The 19638-nt window shown below is 34.2% G+C and overlaps 7 protein-coding genes across 7 annotated transcripts; 6 read left to right on the top strand and 1 right to left on the bottom strand.

Annotated features, from left to right (window-relative positions):
• The first annotated feature begins 1509 nt into the window (after positions 1–1509).
• Positions 1510–2563, top strand: LOC135802122 (larval cuticle protein LCP-30-like). The gene is made up of 3 exons (XM_065315648.1): positions 1510–1515; positions 1568–1607; positions 1649–2563. The coding sequence occupies exons 1-3, from the start codon at positions 1510–1512 to the stop codon at positions 2488–2490; spliced, it is 888 nt and encodes a 295-aa protein (XP_065171720.1). The 3' UTR covers positions 2491–2563.
• A 1355-nt stretch (positions 2564–3918) lies between these two features.
• LOC135802121 (histidine-rich glycoprotein-like) lies at positions 3919–4464 on the top strand. Its single transcript, XM_065315647.1, has 2 exons — positions 3919–3930; positions 3991–4464. The coding sequence occupies exons 1-2, from the start codon at positions 3919–3921 to the stop codon at positions 4462–4464; spliced, it is 486 nt and encodes a 161-aa protein (XP_065171719.1).
• Positions 4465–4622: 158 nt separating this feature from the next.
• LOC135802120 (E3 ubiquitin-protein ligase Siah2-like) lies at positions 4623–5033 on the bottom strand. The gene has a single exon (XM_065315646.1). It carries the CDS (start codon positions 5031–5033, stop codon positions 4623–4625), a length of 411 nt encoding a protein of 136 aa, XP_065171718.1.
• A 770-nt stretch (positions 5034–5803) lies between these two features.
• LOC135802089 (CLIP domain-containing serine protease B4-like) lies at positions 5804–7721 on the top strand. The gene is made up of 6 exons (XM_065315617.1): positions 5804–5942; positions 5999–6175; positions 6226–6317; positions 6400–6512; positions 6570–7002; positions 7059–7721. Exons 1-6 carry the CDS (start codon positions 5849–5851, stop codon positions 7500–7502), a joined length of 1353 nt encoding a protein of 450 aa, XP_065171689.1. The 5' UTR covers positions 5804–5848; the 3' UTR covers positions 7503–7721.
• Positions 7722–7853: 132 nt separating this feature from the next.
• Positions 7854–8388, top strand: LOC135802119 (adult-specific cuticular protein ACP-20-like). Its single transcript, XM_065315645.1, has 2 exons — positions 7854–7865; positions 7927–8388. Exons 1-2 carry the CDS (start codon positions 7854–7856, stop codon positions 8386–8388), a joined length of 474 nt encoding a protein of 157 aa, XP_065171717.1.
• A 1349-nt stretch (positions 8389–9737) lies between these two features.
• Positions 9738–11329, top strand: LOC135802118 (uncharacterized). Its single transcript, XM_065315643.1, has 2 exons — positions 9738–9890; positions 10874–11329. Exons 1-2 carry the CDS (start codon positions 9738–9740, stop codon positions 11327–11329), a joined length of 609 nt encoding a protein of 202 aa, XP_065171715.1.
• Positions 11330–12420: 1091 nt separating this feature from the next.
• Positions 12421–13026, top strand: LOC135802117 (adult-specific cuticular protein ACP-20-like). Its single transcript, XM_065315642.1, has 2 exons — positions 12421–12465; positions 12538–13026. The coding sequence occupies exons 1-2, from the start codon at positions 12454–12456 to the stop codon at positions 13024–13026; spliced, it is 501 nt and encodes a 166-aa protein (XP_065171714.1). The 5' UTR covers positions 12421–12453.
• The last annotated feature ends 6612 nt before the right edge of the window (positions 13027–19638 follow it).

The raw sequence follows: 19638 nt of genomic DNA, 5'->3' as shown, positions 1-19638 counted from the left end.
CGATAGAAAGTCCAATATATGTAGCTACGCCACTGGTTATAAATGATTTTACACATTTTAAACTATATACACTGAAGAACCTTGACAGAAAGCCTACAAGCACTAAGAAGCACTTATTTAGTAATTGCTTTTGCATTGCTCAACATAGCTTCAAGAAGAACAAGCTACCAGATATGCTCAATTAACATCGCATCGTCATTATTCAGATAATTAATGATGCGTGATATTTAAAGACTTCAATTTTCAATATCAATGTCAGATTTTATCTTTCCATCCATTGCGTATTGATAGAATCTATTGGTAAAAATGTTAATTAAATGTGTTGATTGACATAATACGTTGTTTCCTAAACTTCTAGAAACATTTGAAATTTTTAAAATTTTGTGATTTTGTGCTAAACACTGAATTCTCTACATTTTATTATCGAATGACTATCAACGAAAATGTTAGGTATTCTCATCAAACAAGCTTCACCATTACAATCTGCATACTAAGCAATCATTAATCATCGGCACATACACCAACTAGTATTAACATTTTTTATAATCGAGGTTGTTGAACCGCTCATATCATCTTCACATTCTACTAGTTTTAATCACAGCATCTATTGATTTTCTTGACATTCTTGTTGAGTAGATGTAAACCTAAATGCAATTCTTATTGAAACTCTTCCACAATCGATTGTTTAGTAATGTCAATAAAGTGCATCAAACTACGTTCACTTTTATGTAAGAAGCTGTCAAATGTCAAAATTAAAGCTACTTTAATAAATAAAATTTGATACTTTGTATTAAATTACGTTTTCATAAAAAATAACATTTTTTAATCTTTTATTTCAGTGACTAATTAATTTTAATATATTTGTTAACATTGAGATGTTATCCTAGAATCAAAATTAAACAATACACGTGCTTTAGTTTATTGTTATAGTATTATTAGATTTTAAAGTTCATCCCATAGAAAAATATGTAAATCGCGATATTTATCAATTTATTATTCAAAATTTTCCTAAAAATGTTTTTGATTTTGGCCATTTTAATGACCCGTCACGCCAGGATATGTTTAACTTAGTAGGAGGCGGTTCCAGCTGCGCATCCTCGACTCATCTAGATGAACCTTACCAACTTATGCTTAATACAAAATTTAATATTCAGTGATGCCCAACATATTTACATAAATCTATAATACATACGATTATAATTGCTTGAGGGTTTAGCGAAAAAATGTTTGAGAACTACAGAGTGTCCATCTGTTTAACATAAAAGCCGGATTCCTTTTTGAGTAGATATCAAGTTTAAAGTTGGCATTATTCAGAATGTGTATTGTAAATCAATTAAAATTTGTCAACTGAGGTGCTTTGGTATAACGACCACTAAAAGGAAGACCAATGAGAATTGAATAAAAGTAATAATGGCCATTTTCGGGATTCATATATAAAGGAAGTTTGGCTCATCGTTTCATTGTGATTTGATTTCTTCATTCTACAAGTCAACGCAGGTTGTGATAAGTATGAAGGTAGGTTTGGTATAAAATAATGTTTTGGAGATTATTTTAACTGTGATTTTAGTGTTTGATTGTGCTCGCGGCCATTTTGGGCTTGACTTGCAGTCAATTCCTCGGGGCTCTTCGCCCGGGTGGTAGTTTTGAGGTTTTCAACCTCCACACAAAGCCGTTTTTGTCTACAAGCCTGACAACTCCGGTGCATACCGTGGAGCTAATGACGGTAGATATACTCCTGATAATTCCGGTGCTTACAATAACAATGACGGTAAGTACCGTCCCGATAATGCTGGTGCCTACGTACACAATGACGACAAGTACAAACACCAAGACGATAAATACAAACATCAAGCTGATAAATTTGGAAATGGTGGTAATAACAATGGCGGAAATGGTGGATTTGGAAATGGCGGTAATGGTGGACAGTACAATGGCGGTTCTGGTACTGGTTTTGGTACTGGTTCCAATGTCAATTCCGGTGCGGGAGCAAACGGAGGTTCTACTATCTTGAGTGCTGGTGATGTTTATGGAAAGCCGCAAAACCCAGGCAAGCAGCCACATCCTAACAAACCCGGAAAGTTACCGGGCAAACCAAACATCCCTGGAAAAGTACCTGGACACTTTTCTAACAATGGTAATCAATTTGCTTCTGGTAATGGTTTTGGTGATAAATACGAAAACAACCAATACAGAATCCTGAAAAAGGTTGAAAAAGTTGAGCAAGATGGTTACCACTACTTGTATGAAACTGAAAATGGTATTGAAGCTGAAGAGCAAGGCAAACTCGCTAATGTTGGTACTGATGATGAAGGTATGCGCGCCCACGGATTCTACACTTACACTGGCCCAGATAATGTTGTTTATACTGTGAGGTACACTGCTGATGAAAATGGTTTTGTACCGGAAGGTGCACATATCCCAACACCACCACCAATCCCAGCCGCCATCTTGAGAGCGTTGGAATATCAAAGAGCTGCTGGAACATTGTAAACTGAAACTAAAATTGTAAAGCATATTTGTGACTACTTGTGACTATAATTAATAAAGATACTACTAGATATAATGCCAAGAATAGTTTATTTTAAATATAAATAAATATATACAATCTGTACATTTCAACTGGTTGTTTTTTCTTCTTCTAAAGTTAGTAATATTTGTTGTAGTGATGATGATCATGATTAGCATGTCCGGAATAAGTCACTTCGGCATTAAAACCATTGTGTTCATCAGCTGTGTAGTGAACAATGCGAGTACGTCCATCGGGTTGCACAACCTTGTAATGACCCTTGACAACATCTCCATCACGATGCTCTTCCTGAGATTTCATGTCGTGGTATGAGCATCTTCAACGCCATATTTGAAAGCGTATTTGGGATGATGGTACTTCTCATGATGGTCATCATGAGCATTGTAGTCGTGATGATCATAGTGATTATCATGGTGGTAGTCGTGATGATCATAATGGTTGTCATGTTTATGATATACATGCTCTACATGATTCTTATAGCCGTTATTTTGGTGATGATAATCATGTAAATCGTAGTCGTTGTGATGATTGTAATGGCCGCCATGATGGTCGTCGTGATGTTGGCTTACGGATGCATATGAAGTTGCATAAGGTAAAGCCACAGAACAACCAATAACGGCTGCTACAACCAAGATCTGAAAATTGAAGATAATAATTAATTTAAATACAGTTATTGTATTGCATTTAACTTACTTTAGAAATCATTTTATTATTGTTTTTGTATTTTAGTTGTTGTTACTATGAAGTAGATAGTTCGACTGTGCTTGGAAACAAAGTCGATTGTCTTTTTATACTTGGAAAAAATGCACTAGAAATGTAACTTGAAACTAAAATTAAATAAAATATTTGGTGTTAATTGCCAAATAATTTTTGAATGTTGTGAATCTATGGAGTAATCGTATTCTCAACGTAGCCTTGATTTAATAAATATATTTTACAAGTTTTACAATTATTTTTATTAATTCTTAATATTATATTTTTAATTAAGAGTAAATTTGTAAGTAATATTTTATTGTTGTAATATTTCTGCTATTGTTTACGTGGATAGACGTAAGCCTTAAGAAATTGGCACAGGAATTTTTAAACTGAGTTACTAATTTATTATTGTGTTGCATAAATGTGTTAATGTTCATATTTTGCGATTTTAAACATTTATTAAAAAGTAATGTAACAGTCGTTTAAGAAATGGTAAAATTGTACTTTTTGAGTATTGATACAGTATTGAAATAACGGATATGATACCATTTAATGTCTTTAACAACATTTAATTAACAATTGTAATACAATTCATTGCAATTTGTTTATGTTTATTTTAGTATAAATATCAAGTTTGTTGATAGTAAAGGCACAGTTCAATTCAGTACATTGAAGAACAACAATCAACAAGCAAAATGTTCAAACAAGTAAATTAAATCGAAAAAAAAAAAACTTTAAAACTTTTAACAAAATTATTTAATTTTCAGATTCTTCTCCTCAGCGCAATCGTCGCCGGTGTTTTAGCCAAACCATATGCAACTTCCTATGCATCCATGACTCAATACCATGATGATCACCATGTTGATCATCACTATGACCATCACGATTACGACGAGCATCATGATGACATCCATGAAGTAAATCACTACCCTCTTTATGCCCCAGTATATTCAAGCTACAACGACAACGATGAACACTATGATCATCATGATGACCACCATGAATACTATCATCATCCACAATATGCATTCAAGTATGGCGTTGAAGACTACCACACTCATGACATTAAATCTCAGGAGGAACATCGTGATGGTGATGTAGTCAAAGGTCATTACAAGTTGGTTCAACCCGATGGTCGTATCCGCGTTGTTCACTACACCGCTGATAAACACAATGGTTTCAACGCAGACGTGCAATATTTGGGACATGCGGAACACCCTACTTACCACAAATACTACTAGAACTGAAATATGAATGTAAAAATTAGGCCTCATTTGATCTTTTGAAGAATATTTATTTATTAAATGCAAAATTCACTATTTTGAAATATATACAATAAGCCATATTAATTTTGTTTTCCTTACAATTACCGTACATTAAACTAATTTCAAATACATTTCTAGTCAATATATAAGTCAGCTAACTCTTCCAACATTGATAGGTAGGTGTATACTTGATGTTCGTAATTTCTGTTCGCCGATGGTGGAGGTGTCTCGCTCTTCGGTGGCGCAAATTCACAGTCGATTTGATGTTTCTGTATATCAAACCCATATTGTTCTTCTTGGCATCCGCTCTCACGGTATTTGCATGGAAATTTGATCTTGTTGTGAAGTCGTTCCAGGACCAGCGGTCTGCATTCGGTGTTGAACTTTTGGCGGCAAGTTGGACAGCTTCCCAATTTCTTGTAGCACTCGTTGCACACACTGTGTCCTTCGATGCATTGAATGATTGGTGGGTGCATGTATTCTGTGCATACAACACACTCGAAGTCAGCAAGGATTTTGTCGTTCAAGGCTTTCAAAGCTTCCATTGTTGATTTATGGCAAGGTGTAGATGACGTTTGATGCTTTATCTGGTTTGAACAGATATGATGAATTTCGAGATAAGATTGCGTAATTTATGTGGGTGGTGCGGAGGTTTTATGTGGGGGTAAAAGGAGTGGGGGTAGTGACTTTAAACCTGTGTAATATTAGATTAGAGACAAACCGGTGCAGGTAATAAAGGTAATTAAGGAGTGCCGGTACGGGCACTCCCTTAATCCGATTAGATTTAGGTATATATTGAAACACTTTGTGTGAAAATCTTAATACGAATTAAGGCTTAATGTTTATTTTTGTTTTGTAACGAATATAATACTTTTGTCAATTCAATGTTAATATTTATTCTCCGAATATTTAATATAAGTAATTTAAATAAACACAACAAGAGTAGAATTTGTTTTCTTATGAATAAAACGGAAATATTAAACACTCAATAACACGAATGACGCATTTGCTTACTGGTAAAGTGTTTGCCTTATTCTGGTTTTCAACGCCAAATAAAATCACATATTTCACATAGTATCACACATGGTATTTCACATACCAAAAACCTACTAATTTAATACTGACTTAAAATTGGCTGTACGATGTTTTCGAACCTGTTATTAATTAAATTAATGACTGAGATTTATAGTGAGATATGCCAGATTAACTTTGTTTATTACAGTAATTATAATTTTTAACCAACTAAAATTTAATTTGCATCAACAAGTATCTTCTCCTCCCAGCGTTTAGCACTACACAAATGTTTCGTCTGGATTATACGAGTAGTCAGTAGCTTATTATTTGTCTCACGGTTTAAATCATGTATTACCTGCTCCTGTTTTGTGTGGTTTCATGTTTGTACAATGGGATTATATGTTCTTCGAATTTCGATCTTAATAGATGGAGAAATGCAAGTGAGTTTACTATTATTTATATTTAATCTGTGTTATAATATTCCACGTATTATTAGAGACGTGTAAATTGAAGAGTGGCGTCGAAGGTCGTTGCGTCGGATTTGAGTTTTGTCCAGAATTGCGAGAACAAGGTGATGATCCATTATGTGGTACTCAGGAATCTCCGGGTTATTGTTGTGAATCTACCTCACAGGATTTTAAAGAGATTAGTTATGGAAGAGTAGCTAAACAAGGTGAATTAAAGTCAATTTAAAATTATATCAACTTAACAACTTTTTTGTAGCATGTAATAAGTATATGAATAATATTGATTGGAAATTACATGGATATGTTCTTGGAGGTACAAATGCACGAGACAAAGAATTCACATTTATGGTTTGTTACTCGTAATATTCACTTATTTTTAATATGAGATAGGTTAATTCAATAAAAACCAAATCAATATAATGTATTTTAGGCTGCTTTAGGGTACGGAGCAAATGTGAGCGATATAAAATTCCAATGTGGTGGATCACTTATAAGTGACAGACATGTTTTGACAGCCGCTCATTGCTTATACTCACTCCAAGAGTAATAAATTACATTAAAATTAATATCAACTACATTTTTCATATAAATAAATTTTAGTGGTCCAGTTCGATATGTACTCCTCGGCGATCTTGATATCAACAGTACTACAGATATAGCCGAACCACAGTACCATTATATCCAGAATGTAACAGTACACCCGCAGTATAAAACTTCAAGTACTTACCATGATATCGCCATCTTGCATCTTTTCCGACCAGCCAACTTCACCCCATACGTTCAACCTGCTTGTTTGGATTATGGACAGTTATCTTCCGAAGTAAATCTAACAAAGTTTTATGCTACAGGCTGGGGATTTATTGACACTGAAGGAAACAGAGCAAGTCATATGCAGGAAGTAGGACTTGTTCAGTATGATTTTGACAGATGCAGTAAAGCATATCCTATGAATCGAAGAAAATTAGCTATGGGATTAGTAGATTCTCAGATGTGTGCAGGAGCAAAATATACGGAAAAGAAAGATACTTGCCAAGTAATAAAACACAAAAAAGTTTTTTTAATAATTGTTATATTGATTTATTGTTTCAGGGCGATTCTGGTGGACCATTATCAAGAACCAACGATGATATTAGGTATAATCGTTATAAGGGTTATATTGTATCTGGAGTTACATCATTTGGTAAACTGTGTGGATATACCAAAGCACCTGGAGTCTATACAAGAGTAGAAAAATACATTCCTTGGATTGAGTCTGTGGTGTGGCCAGATGAAGTCGCAGCTATGCAAGAATCTTTACAAGTTGTTCCACAAATTCAACAACAAGATGGCTCTACTTCCAGCACTACTAAACCAACAGAATTAAATTCCAATGATGATAAAGCGGTACCAGATAGAACTAATCATCATGTTGTGATCAAATTAAATTCGACAACTCCGGAGTCTTCTGTTGCGGTAACCGTGAGCATCCATACGAATTCAACCAGAAAACCTATCAATTTAATTGATGTTCATTATTTTTCTGATAAAAAGTAAAAGAAACAATTGAATGAATCAATTTGTTATGAATTTCTGCATGTTTCGATATACGTACACGGCATAATAAATAGAGCATAACTTGTAACCTTGAATTACATTTTTGCCATGTTTGCAGTTTAATTTAAGCATTTTTAGTGTTTAATATTTCATAATTATTGACTGTAACTATGAAGAATTTTGTAACAATAAACTTGTCGGCGTCCTTATAGATTTTAACACTTTCAATTATTACTGGACACCAAATTAAATTTTAGGTGGTAGGCTACTACTATAAAAGCAAAATTATTTTTAGTCATATCATTCACAATTCATAGTGATCAAGAATAACAAACTCTTATCCAACGCAAAATGTTTACTAAGGTATGTTAATATCAAGAATAAGTTATATCTATGATTCACTTTAAATTCTTTTAATTTTTAGATTTACATTTTTGCCGCCATTGCTGGCTGTGCGTTAGCATTACCGCACGCAACTTCTTATGCTTCGGTAACTCAACATCACGACAATCACCATGGTTATTATGAGCCACATTATGCTTCATCATATTCTGGATATGGCAATGGATATGGCCTAGGCCTTGGTGATGTTTATGGTGGAGACGATGGACACTATGCTAAGTATTATCATCATGATGACCACGAGGACTATCATCATCATCCGGAATACGTTTTCAAATATGGTGTTGAAGACCCTCATACACATGATATCAAATCTCAAGAAGAACATCGTGATGGCGATGTTGTCAAGGGACATTACAAGCTGGTTCAACCTGATGGTCGTATTCGCATTGTGCACTACACCGCTGATGACCACAATGGTTTCAATGCGGACGTGCAATATTCTGGTCATGCCGAACATCCAACTTATTATAAATATTATTAATTGATATTCAGTGATATATTATGTATTTATCTGTATAAAGCTGGTTGTGACAAAACGCGAAAGTTCTAGGCCTTATAAATATATTTATTTTTGAAATGGAAACATGTTTCTTTGTTTTTCTTGAGTAATCAAATTAATTAAAGTTGAGAATAGGAAAAACAGCTATGATTTTAGTAATATGTAATTTGGAGGAGGACACAGCAAATGCCACCAACACTGCAACAAATTCTGATAATCAAGATGGGGAATCAGGTCGAACTGTAATTCTTCAACTGATGAAACTGAATTCATTCTGTAAATTAAAATATATTATGAATATATTTTACCAATGTTAATCATATTAAAACATTCCAAAATTAAATTCATATCATATCATATTGTAAAATGTTTGCTCCTCGACTCTTTCTCTTTGCATGCTTTAAAATTTAAAAACTTGGTAGTCTTTAAACGAAGTCAGCTGTTTAGTTGTCATAGTCGTTGTACTCGTCTCGTACCTGTATAATTTATAACCTGTAAAAGTCAATTTTAGTTATTGTGTTTGTTGTGGGTAAAACTTGGTGTTGTTTAATTATTTATTTAGCTGTGATGATTAAAGTAGACGATATTGATATTCAGCCGATTAAACCACCAAATGTACCACCGGAGATTCGAGAAGTGGCTGCTACTACCTCTGCAAACTTATTGCCAGATCAATCCAAGAAACTCTATTTAGTAGCATATGATGCTTTTAAAAGGTGGCAAATTGAAAACAATACTATGCAAGCATCAGAGTCTGTATTACTAATATATTTTACTGAACTGGCATCTAAACACAAGCCATCATCACTTTGGTCATACTATTCAATGTTAAAAGTACTTTAAACATTCAAGAGAATGTGAAAATTGACCAGTATCCAAATCTAATTGCATATTTAAAACAGCAATCAAAAGGATTCACTCCTAAAAAGTAAATACCTTCACCACAGAACAAATAAAGAAATTCCTAAGTACAGCACCAGATCTTAAATATCTTCCAACAAAAGTAAGTTTTAAACAATGCTTTAAAAGCATTAAATAAGTGAGTATATTTTTAGGTTGCTTTAATAATGGGAGTCATGGGAGCATGTCGATCCAATGAACTCTATAATATGAAATTGAGTGATATTGAAGATGTAGGTTCACAAATGATTGTTAGTGTTCCAAATGCCAAAACAAGGAGACCTAGGCAGTTTACTCTTAAAGACTCATTTTATAATATCTGCAAGAAGTATATGAGTAATAGAACTGATTCTACTAATATAAGACTGTTTCATCAATACAAGAATATGAAGTTTACAAATAAAAGAATTGGTTTAAGTACATTTTCCAGAATGGGCAAAGATATTGCTTGTTTTCTCAATTTGCCCAATCCTGAAAAATACACTGGCCATAGCTTTCGAAGATCCTCAGCTACAATATTAGTAGATGCTGATGAAGAGGAGGATATAATCAGTTTACAAAAGCATGATTGGAAACCTTCTTCGGTAGCTGAGGACTATGGAGCTGATTGGAGTGACAGCCCTTTAAAACAAATAAATCATACAACAACAAAATGAAAGATACTATTAATTATGAAGAGAGTAGTTCAGGTGAAGAAGAGCAAACTGAATTTACTCCAAATGAACCAAATGTGATTATTCCAGCTAGATTACCTGTAGTTTTTAATAATTGTTCTAATTTAACGATTAATATTAATAATAAATAGACGGGTTAGTATGGGAAATTGCTTCACTATTTTATGGCAAAATAAAAATCCGTCCATCCCTTCAAACCCTCTAGAAGTGCCTGAAATGTACATTAAAATTTTGTATTTTCATACAATTGTAAAAATATGGTGTGGAAAACTCCCTGTATTTAGTAAAATCGTATATTTATTTAGAGGTTCTCATCGTTATAATGTAGTTCAAGAGTCATTTTACACTAAGCATACTTTTACAATCTTTAAAACCCTTTAGAAGTGCCTTACCTATTTGAATGCGCTAGTTTTCTACTAATTTGAAAACATGGTGTTGAAAATGCTTCATATCTAATGAATTAAATCACTTGTTTGAAATGGTTTTGCGGCATTATTGTAGTTCAAGAAACAATTTTTCTATGCATGCTGAATTTGTCAATTTACTATATTAATTTTTGATGCAGTAATTAAATAATGTCGTTACAAACTTTGATTTGCATTTCACAAAAATATAGTGTTGGTAAGGCGTGCAAATTTCAATTACAATATTTTGTAAGAAATTCTTGAAAGTCAAGTACAAACCAAGTGAATGTATACTACATACCATAGATACTTTAAAATAACTTATAGTGGTGGCAATTGAAAGAACTATAAAAGGATAAATAATGTGTTTGGTTTATCATTCACATTTCAAGTAGTGATATCATCATAAAGAACAACGCAAACATGTTTTTAAGGTACTACCAATTTAAGTTTATTAGCATATTTACTAAATATCTTTCGTTTATCTAGGTTTTCGTTTTTGCAACAATTATTGGTTGCGGTATTGCTGTCCCACATGCCACATCTTATGCATCTGTTAAACAACATTATAACAATCACGACGATTATAATGATCATTACTATCCATATAATGCTGGTTTTGTAAATGGATATGGTATTGATAATAACGACGGTCTTTACAACGGACACTATGCTGATTATTACGGGCATCATGATGACCACCATGACTACTACGCACACCCACAATATGCCTACAAATACGGTGTTGAAGATCCACACACTCACGACATCAAATCTCAAGAGGAACATCGTGATGGGGATGTAGTCAAAGGACATTACAAACTGGTCCAACCCGATGGTCGCATTCGCATTGTTCACTACACCGCTGATGACCATAATGGTTTCAATGCAGATGTACAATACTCTGGTCATGCCGAACACCCCACATACCATCACTATTATTAAACCAAGCTGTCATGTGATAATATAAAAAGAATGTAACTTATTTCTATATAAAAGCATTAGAATTCAATAAACTTATTCTATATCAACTGAAATAACGCATATATTAATTAATCAGGAATCAATATAAATACCTATTTCAACTATTAAAGATGTCAATTGGAGCTAACAATTAAAAATTGCCTCACGATATGACTCACCAAGTATTTTGGTGTGACACTTCTTCCATACGAACAACGAATAATTACCCTTGTATACTTGAAATACTGGAAGCATTTTGGAGGTACTATGCTCAATATAAATGAATTAATATAAGGAATTAATTTATCATTTGTATATTTGACATTCTGGTACATTAAATACTTTTGTTAAATTCTAGTTTTACTATGTTTTGACAATACTTAAATAAATACTTAATATTAATTAATAGATTCTCCTAATTTGAAAGTGCAATTCTGGTACTGGTTTCTCGCATCTTGGCACCTGCTTAATTTTGTTATACTCCTAATTCCATGCATTGTTATGAAATAATTAAATTATTATTAAACAAGTATTTCTATTGGAAACGTACCAAACAATTAAAAGTTATGTTAATATTATAAGTTTTTCTCGGAATCATAGAAAATTGAAAATATTAAAATGAAACTTTTTCTGAAAAACTTTATTAAAATAGTTACTATTTTCCATAATTTTACATACAAATGCCAAGTAAATATGCATTCATAATGAAATAATTAGTGCATAACGCCTGTACTAATTTTAGTAGCAAATATCTAGATGACCTTGAAGGATTAAAATAATTTTACACATTAATCTGCAATCGGCCATTCGAATAAACAATACACAGGAATTTAGTACAAAATCAATGCCCAATTACGACATCTGTACGTAATGTCCATTGCGGTTACTTGCAAAATTGCCTACGTAATGCGCTAAGACTATGTAGCAACAAATTCTTGAGAGTCAAGTACAAGTCCAGTGCACCCAATATAGAACGCAATAATTAATTTGCATTAAGTGGTGTGTTTACTTGGAGGTGGAAATTATAACAACTATAAAAGATTCAGAGAGTGCCCAATGATCATTCACCTGTCAAAACGTGAAACAATACGAATCAAAACCTAAAGATGTACTTTAAGGTAAAAACTTAGTTTAATATTAATTATTATTACATATAATAATGTATCACATGTTTATTGTTAATTATTTAGATTTGTGCTCTTGCTGCCCTCGTTGGCTGTGCCCTAGCTGCACCCCACGCCACTTCGTATGCTTCTGTAACCCAACACCATGATCATTATGGCGACTATCATCATGATTACTTACCACAGTATGGATCTGCGTACGCGGGTTATGGTTATGGATACGGAAACGGATATGGTTTGGGTTTAGGAGACGATTACAATGGATACTATGGTGGATACAACGGCGGATACTATGATCATCACGATGACCATTATGATGGCTACCATTATCCACAATATGCCTACAAATACGGTGTTGAGGATCCTCACACACACGACATCAAATCTCAAGAGGAACATCGTGATGGAGATGTTGTCAAGGGGCATTATAAGCTTGTTCAACCCGATGGTCGTACTCGCATTGTTCACTACACCGCTGATAAGCACAATGGATTCAATGCTGATGTTCAATATTTAGGCCACGCTGCTCATCCATCTTACTACAAATATTATTAACATGTGATTATATAAAGGCTTTAACGATATGATAAAAACTAAAAGATGTAATTTTATTAAATAAAAAATGATATTTATGTAAAAGAAAGTTTGTTGAGGTTTAATTAATTTGATTTAGAAATTTAAAACTAGTAAGGCTAAAAAATAAGAGGAGGAAGAAAAAAATTATATAAATTTAAGAGGCATTAATTTGTTAAATCAAATATATTTTCTCAATATTCAGCAGCAATGTTCCTGCTAAATAGGCAAAATCAGTTTTTCGGTGTGATACGGACGTTTCTATTTTCTACTCTTGCCTACACTATACGCTGGGAAAGGTTTCAGCTGAAGCACTATTTAAAAAATGAGCCATGAGATGGCGCTAAGGTTGCGCGTCAAAGATACTTTACTAGTGAATACCAATGTTTGTATGTAAACATGTTTTTGTTGTTGCGTTGAACGATCTTATCGCAAAAGCGATAGTGACCGCGTGGCTGAAGTCAGTTCAGTGCACACCCAGTTTCATTCCGACTACAGAGTGAATCGCGCGTGAATCTACTTCGCGACTTGAGATTGTAATTCGTAAAATTGTGTTTTATTTAATTTTCTATTGTATTTACACGAATCGTGTGTGAACGAGATCTTGTTAGTGAGTGGTATCTCGAGGAATGTTCATCAATCGAGAAATATTTGTCGGCTCACCTATTGGTTAGTGAGGTTTTATTCATCTGTGGGGATTATCTATATTTTGCAACAATGGAATGCAACAAACCACGCGGTAAGTAAAATTATTTCGAAACTTATTGCTGACCACAATGATTGTGTTAGATGTGTTATCCCCGACGTGGGCTCCTGGGGGCAAAGTGGGCACCCTGAAATTCAGGTGGCTTAAAAAATTGACGGGCAAAGTGGGCACCCTAAATATTTTGATAAATAAGAGAGGAAAATAACTCACATCAACAAATTCGAAGTAAGAAATGAAAAAAACAAATATATATATAAGCAAAAAATTGATACAAAGGTAATAGCAAAATTTTTATGGCCCATATTCTGAATTTTTGAAAATTTGATAAATTTACTATTTTTCTTACGTATATTAAGAATTTGAAATCCATTTTTGTCGTTGCACCGACAAGTTGCCGTTGAGCACCGTACGAGACAAGCGGCAAAAGTGACTCGTGTTCCGAGCACCGTATAAACTAAGCGGTAAAAGTAACTCGATTCAGGGCACCGTATGAGGCTAGCGGTAGAAGTGACTCGCGTTCAGGGCACTGTATGAGGCTAGCGGTAGAAGTGACTCCCATTCAAGGCACCGTACAAGGGCAGCGGTAGAAGTGACTCGCGTTCAGAGCACCGTATGAGGCTAGCGGTAGAAGTGACTCCCTTTCTGGACACCGTACGAAGGTAACGGTACAAGTGAGTCGATTTAGGGTACCGTTTGAGACTAGCGGTATAAGTGACTCAATTCAGAGCACCGCACAAGTAGAAGTGAGTCGTATTTATAAAATATAAATTGTTTTTGGACATTTTAGCTCAGGAAATTTAATTATTTTATATTTTAACCTGATAGAGATTTTTCCAAACTTTCTTAATCTACAATCCGTTTGTCGCTAGCGCTATTCATTACATTATTATTTGATACCAAAACTACTTAAAAAAATATGACGCAGCACATAAGGTATACAGTAAACTACGAAGACAATTAATTATTTATATGTAATGGTAAATAAAATTCCTGTTTTTTTCAATTTTAGGACTTTGGCTTTGGGATGCCAATAAATTCTATTCTTATGCCGAGAAATATTGGTTATTTCAACATTGTGAAATTTTAGTTTTGTCTTTTCAACTACGAGTTTTCTTGTGCGACTGATGCGTGATATCGTTGCATACCGGTCTTGTATGAACACGTGAAGATTTTTAATCGATTTGCACTCCTTATCATCATAAAATTAAGAAGTTTCTTGTTGACCTTCTTGTACGTTGAATAGTTTATCGTTTTCGCAGTCTCAGTACATCTTAATATTTATAAAGAAATAGTTATTTTTATCGTTTTTATCGACTGTATTCCTATGCAGCGACAACGCAGTTTCGATCGCAGGTAAAGTGTCTATTGCAATTCGTGTACAAGGTTGCGTGCCATCGACAAGCCGGCTTTGCGCAACTATTACTTTTGCCTGAGGGGTTCAAGCGCGACGTTGCTTGCTCGGCTACGGCATACGCTATCAGTGGACTGCAGCCAGTATTGTGCTGGTCGTTGAATGATCCACGTGTATTTCGTGCGACTTTTATCGTTTAATCGACCTTCTCCTTTCTACATATGCATTATATTCGATCATCAATCGACTATTTAGTTGTAACTTGCATCTGCCGTGTTTGGTAGTGATTAATTGTGCGTTTCATGCCCAAATGTTGCGAATAACAAGTCACAGTTGGCGTGTGTTGGTCCCCGCGTTATTAGGAATAAATAGTGTTGAGTTTACAAGTAGATTCAATTTTGAATGGACACTGCCTGGCGGTTAGCTATTTTCTCGACGAAATGAGCATAATATTAAATGTATGAAATATTTGGAAATTGTTTTCTTTTTATTTTGGCGCTTGGGGAGTGCTTGAGTGCCATGAGCTCTGTATTGGTAGGATTTAAAATCAATTCTATTTTCTTTTTCAAACTTGCGAATCGTACTTTTGTATGTTTTCTTTTATCGCGTTCCACATGCGTGTCGCCAAAATTTATTCTTTGCATTTCATAAAATTTGCCGTTGAAAATGAATGCCGAACCCTTCAAAAATATTTTAGTTATTTCTTCTTTTATATGATGTAGTAAAAGTCCTTTTCAAGATGCACCCTTGAAACCCCGCGAATTTCAGTCCTAATTAGTTCTCAAAATCGCCGCGAAAAGTTTGCTCTTTCTAGCATTTTTCAAACTTGCCAATGGAAAATCAATAAGTATCTCAAGTGAACACTTTGCAACAAAATTGTTTAGTTATTTCCTTCTTTATGCGTTAAAGAAAGTCCCTTTCTTCAAGGTGCACCCCTGAAAACCCTCATGAATTTCAGTCCGAAATAGCCCCAAACTGGCCGCGAAAGTTTGTTCTTTCCTTTCAGAATTTATCAAAAATTTACGGTGGGAAACTGGTCATATCTCGCAAACCTTTCCAATATTCCAGTTATTTCTTCTTTATGTGATAAAGCAAGAGTCCTTTTCAAGATGCACCCCTTTGAAACTCCCAACGAATTTCAGTCCCAACAGTCTCAAAATGGCCGCGAAAGTTTGCTCTTTCTAGCATTTTTCAAAAACTTACGGTGGAAATTGGGCCATATCTCTTTTCGCGAACCCTTGCAATAATTCTTAGTTATTACCTACGTGATACAAAAGCAAGAGTCCTTTCTCAAGGTGCAACTCTTGATAGTTTGCGAATTTCAGTCCGAAGGGTCCCAAAATGGCCGCGAAAGTTTGCTCTTTCTACATTTTTCAAAAACTTACGGGTGGAAAACTGGTCATATTTCAAGAACCCTTTGCAATATTTTTGCTATTTCTACTTTATGTGATAAGGAAAAGTCCTTTCAAGGCGCCCTTGAAAACTCAAGTGAAATTCCCACGTCCCAACTGTTCCCAAAATGGCTGCAAAACGTTTGCTCTTTCTAGCATTCTTCTAAAACTTACGGTGGAAAACTGGTCATATTTCAAGTGAATCCTTTGCAAATATTTTGTTACTTAATTTTTGCATGATGGCGCAAGAGTTGAAGAAGATGCAATTTCTACTTGAGCTCATGCAAAATTTGGTCTTAACTGTCTCAAAATAGTTTAAATTTTTGTATGCTCTTTTAAAACTTCGCTGCTGAAAATTTTGAGGAAATTTTTTTATTTTTATACTTAAAATACTTCTGAGTTACTGCCAATTTTATACTACGTGCGTTTTTGGTACACTCCCGGTGAATGTAGTTTTGTCTGTATTTATTTCTTTTCAACATCTTCGTGAATATGTAAACAAATTGTTATCTTCAGCGTAGTTTATATACTGACAAGAGTTGCACTGATATAGAAATTATTTAACATTTGCTGTATATTTATGCGTATTTGTATCCAAGCTGGTATAAAGTATAATTGCTTTATTAAAAAGTAGAAGGTAGATATCATATTTTAACTTATCGTGATCGATATGTTTCTTTGTCTCAGCCTTTATTTTATATGAAACTACTGCGTAATAAGTTTTAACCCTCATTTCTTACAGTGAATATTTAAATTAGGGGCGGTGTTGTGGGATTATGCAATAAATTATTGATTTGTAATGGTAAATTAAATTCTGATTTTCTCAATCCTATTACATCCCAAAGCTGCCAATAAATTCTTTTCTTATGCCGAGAAATAAAAGTAAAAGTAGATTTCGTGTATGTCGGTTATTTCAACATTGTGAAGTTCTAGTTTTGTCTTTTCAACTGCGTGTTTATCAGTACGTTTGTGTATAAACAACTTTTTGTTCGACAGACGCGTATTACCGCGACGGCAGTTATTTCACCGCGTTTTCTGCGAGCGTGTCTCTCAAATCGCGAAGTGTTTTGAGGTTTTAATTGGTTTAATCGTCGTGTATTCTTTCGGTCATCAGCTAAATATTTGCAACGGGCATGTGTGGGTGTTTTGTGTGATGATTTGTGGCGGTTAGAGTCTTCTTAAGTGCGAAATAAATATCCGTTAATCGATGCGCGAGGTTTAGAATATATTCCGGGATAAATAATCTAGGTGTCTAATTAATTTTTTTTCACGAAAAGTTAAGGCGGTTTCACTTAAATTGCTTATTAAATTTGAGGGATACTAATTTTCCTTGTATTATCTTGCAAATTACAAACACGTGGTTGCATTTTTATCAGAATTCCTAGTCCCGTTTCCAAAATGACATGCATGATTTAATTATTACAAACACCGTTTTAAAATTATGTGAGGATTATTAAAATGACATTATTCATGTGGTCGACCACGTTCACTTTGCCGTCGGCCGTCGGCTCGGTTATCTTTTCGCTGAATACGTGAACGATTTTAATCGAAGTGCAGTCGTTAGCATCTTCAAATTAAGAAATTTCTAGTTGACCTAATAAAATCATGAATAGTTTTTCGTTTTCGTAGTTATTATAATGTATGTGTTTTATTTTCGTAGCAGTTTTTGCTCAATTTCCACTTGATTTTCGGTAAAATCTTGGATTTTATGTTAAAACATTGTTGTTTATTTGTAAATTTCTCGCTTCATGCCTTTGTAGGTTCTAAAATTTTCTTTTTACAACACCCTGTATATTAGTTTTTTTAACACTGCGTACAAAATCGCCTGTGTTTATTATTATTTGGTGCTCTCTGTTTTGAACTTGAGATTTTCTATCTGAAACACTCTGTATATTCTTTTTCCGTCCTTTGTGTGCGCGAAATTTTTGCTTAAACTGTTGATTTAAAGATTTTCCGCTTTGTACTTTGAATACTTTAGTGTTTACAGTTTTTTATTTGTACTTTTCTTTTATAACACCCTGTATATTTGTTTCCATTTTCAATCACCTAGAAAATTGGCTATTCACTAAGTTCATTATTCCGGTTGAACTTTATGAAGTAATACTTGCTGGCATGTGCGCGGCTATGCTGGCTATGCGACTATGCAGGACTTACGCTGTTTCAATATGGCGGCACGTATTCTGTAGACTTGTAAAATATAAACTTGTATTCTATTGATAATAAATAAATAGTAAGATATATTGACTTCTTTGATTTGTGTACCCCTTCTATCATTTCAGGAACAGGTCTCTAAGAGAGTTCCCTCTCTCAGGGGATGATCCCCACTATAAAAATTGTTAAGGTATCCTGAATGATTTGTGTACTCCTTCTCTCATTTCAGGTACAGGTCAGAACTGTTAAGAATATTTTTAAGTGTCCCCTCTCTTGGGGCGGCTTAAAACTTAGAAATATTTGAACAAGACCTTATAAGGATTATCCTTATAAGGAGTTCCCTCTCTCTGGGGGTGCTCCCCTACCATGAAAATTGTTGATATACCTGAGTATTTCGGGGATGAAGCGCAGAGACATCGTAGCTGTAGGATGGGCCGGGAGCAATGGACACATCGAAGCAGTGGGCTGTCTAACGACACGGGCCAAAAAATTTAAAAATCTGATCCTCCCCTGTTCTCTTTCTTCTATCTCCTCCTCTTCTCTACTCTACTACTTCTCTCTGTTCTCTTTTTTCTATCTTCTCCTATTCTCTACTACTCCTTCTTCTATTTCTCTGTTCCTCCACTTGCTTCCTTATTTCTCATATTGCCTTCACTTGTATTTCAATTTCTCTTATATTTCTTGCAGTTCATATATGCAACCCAAATATCACCATATATTTTTATATTTGAGAAAAATGCCTTCCATACCTGAGATTCGATACGTGTCTACTAGCATGCCAGCAGGTGCACGTATCCACTCGACCACCGAGTGTTTTTATCATTGTTATTTGATTCTTCTATTTATGTTTCTACTTTATTCAACTTTTTAAAAACAACAACGCTTTACCTATAGCTATGTTCCACTCGCTCCAAGCGCATAAGATTTAGATGCAATATGACGTTAGCAGTTAATACTGAAAACAACAAAGGGGATACAAAAAAATAAGCATGAGA

Source organism: Atheta coriaria, unplaced genomic scaffold (genome assembly GCF_025399875.1).
Source record: "Atheta coriaria isolate IRGN ID8LTWV9N9 unplaced genomic scaffold, Caltech_Dcor_3.1 hic_scaffold_15_pilon, whole genome shotgun sequence".
Classification (NCBI taxonomy): domain Eukaryota; kingdom Metazoa; phylum Arthropoda; class Insecta; order Coleoptera; family Staphylinidae; genus Dalotia; species Dalotia coriaria.
Note: the sequence above shows the minus strand (reverse complement) of the source record. Positions and strands in the feature narration are given on the sequence as shown.

Coding starts and splice junctions, on each gene's coding strand:
- LOC135802122 (XM_065315648.1), top strand. Junction 1,608..1,648: donor CATTTTGGGCTTGACTTGCA/GTCAATTCCTCG, acceptor GGTAGTTTTGAG/GTTTTCAACCTCCACACAAA.
- LOC135802120 (XM_065315646.1), bottom strand. CDS start 5,033: ATGGAAGCTTTGAAAGCCTTGAACGACAAAATCCTTGCTGACTTCGAG.
- LOC135802089 (XM_065315617.1), top strand. CDS start 5,849: ATGTATTACCTGCTCCTGTTTTGTGTGGTTTCATGTTTGTACAATGGG. Junction 5,943..5,998: donor TAATAGATGGAGAAATGCAA/GTGAGTTTACTA, acceptor ACGTATTATTAG/AGACGTGTAAATTGAAGAGT. Junction 6,176..6,225: donor TGGAAGAGTAGCTAAACAAG/GTGAATTAAAGT, acceptor ACTTTTTTGTAG/CATGTAATAAGTATATGAAT.
- LOC135802118 (XM_065315643.1), top strand. CDS start 9,738: ATGGGCAAAGATATTGCTTGTTTTCTCAATTTGCCCAATCCTGAAAAA. Junction 9,891..10,873: donor ATGATTGGAAACCTTCTTCG/GTAGCTGAGGAC, acceptor TCGTTTATCTAG/GTTTTCGTTTTTGCAACAAT.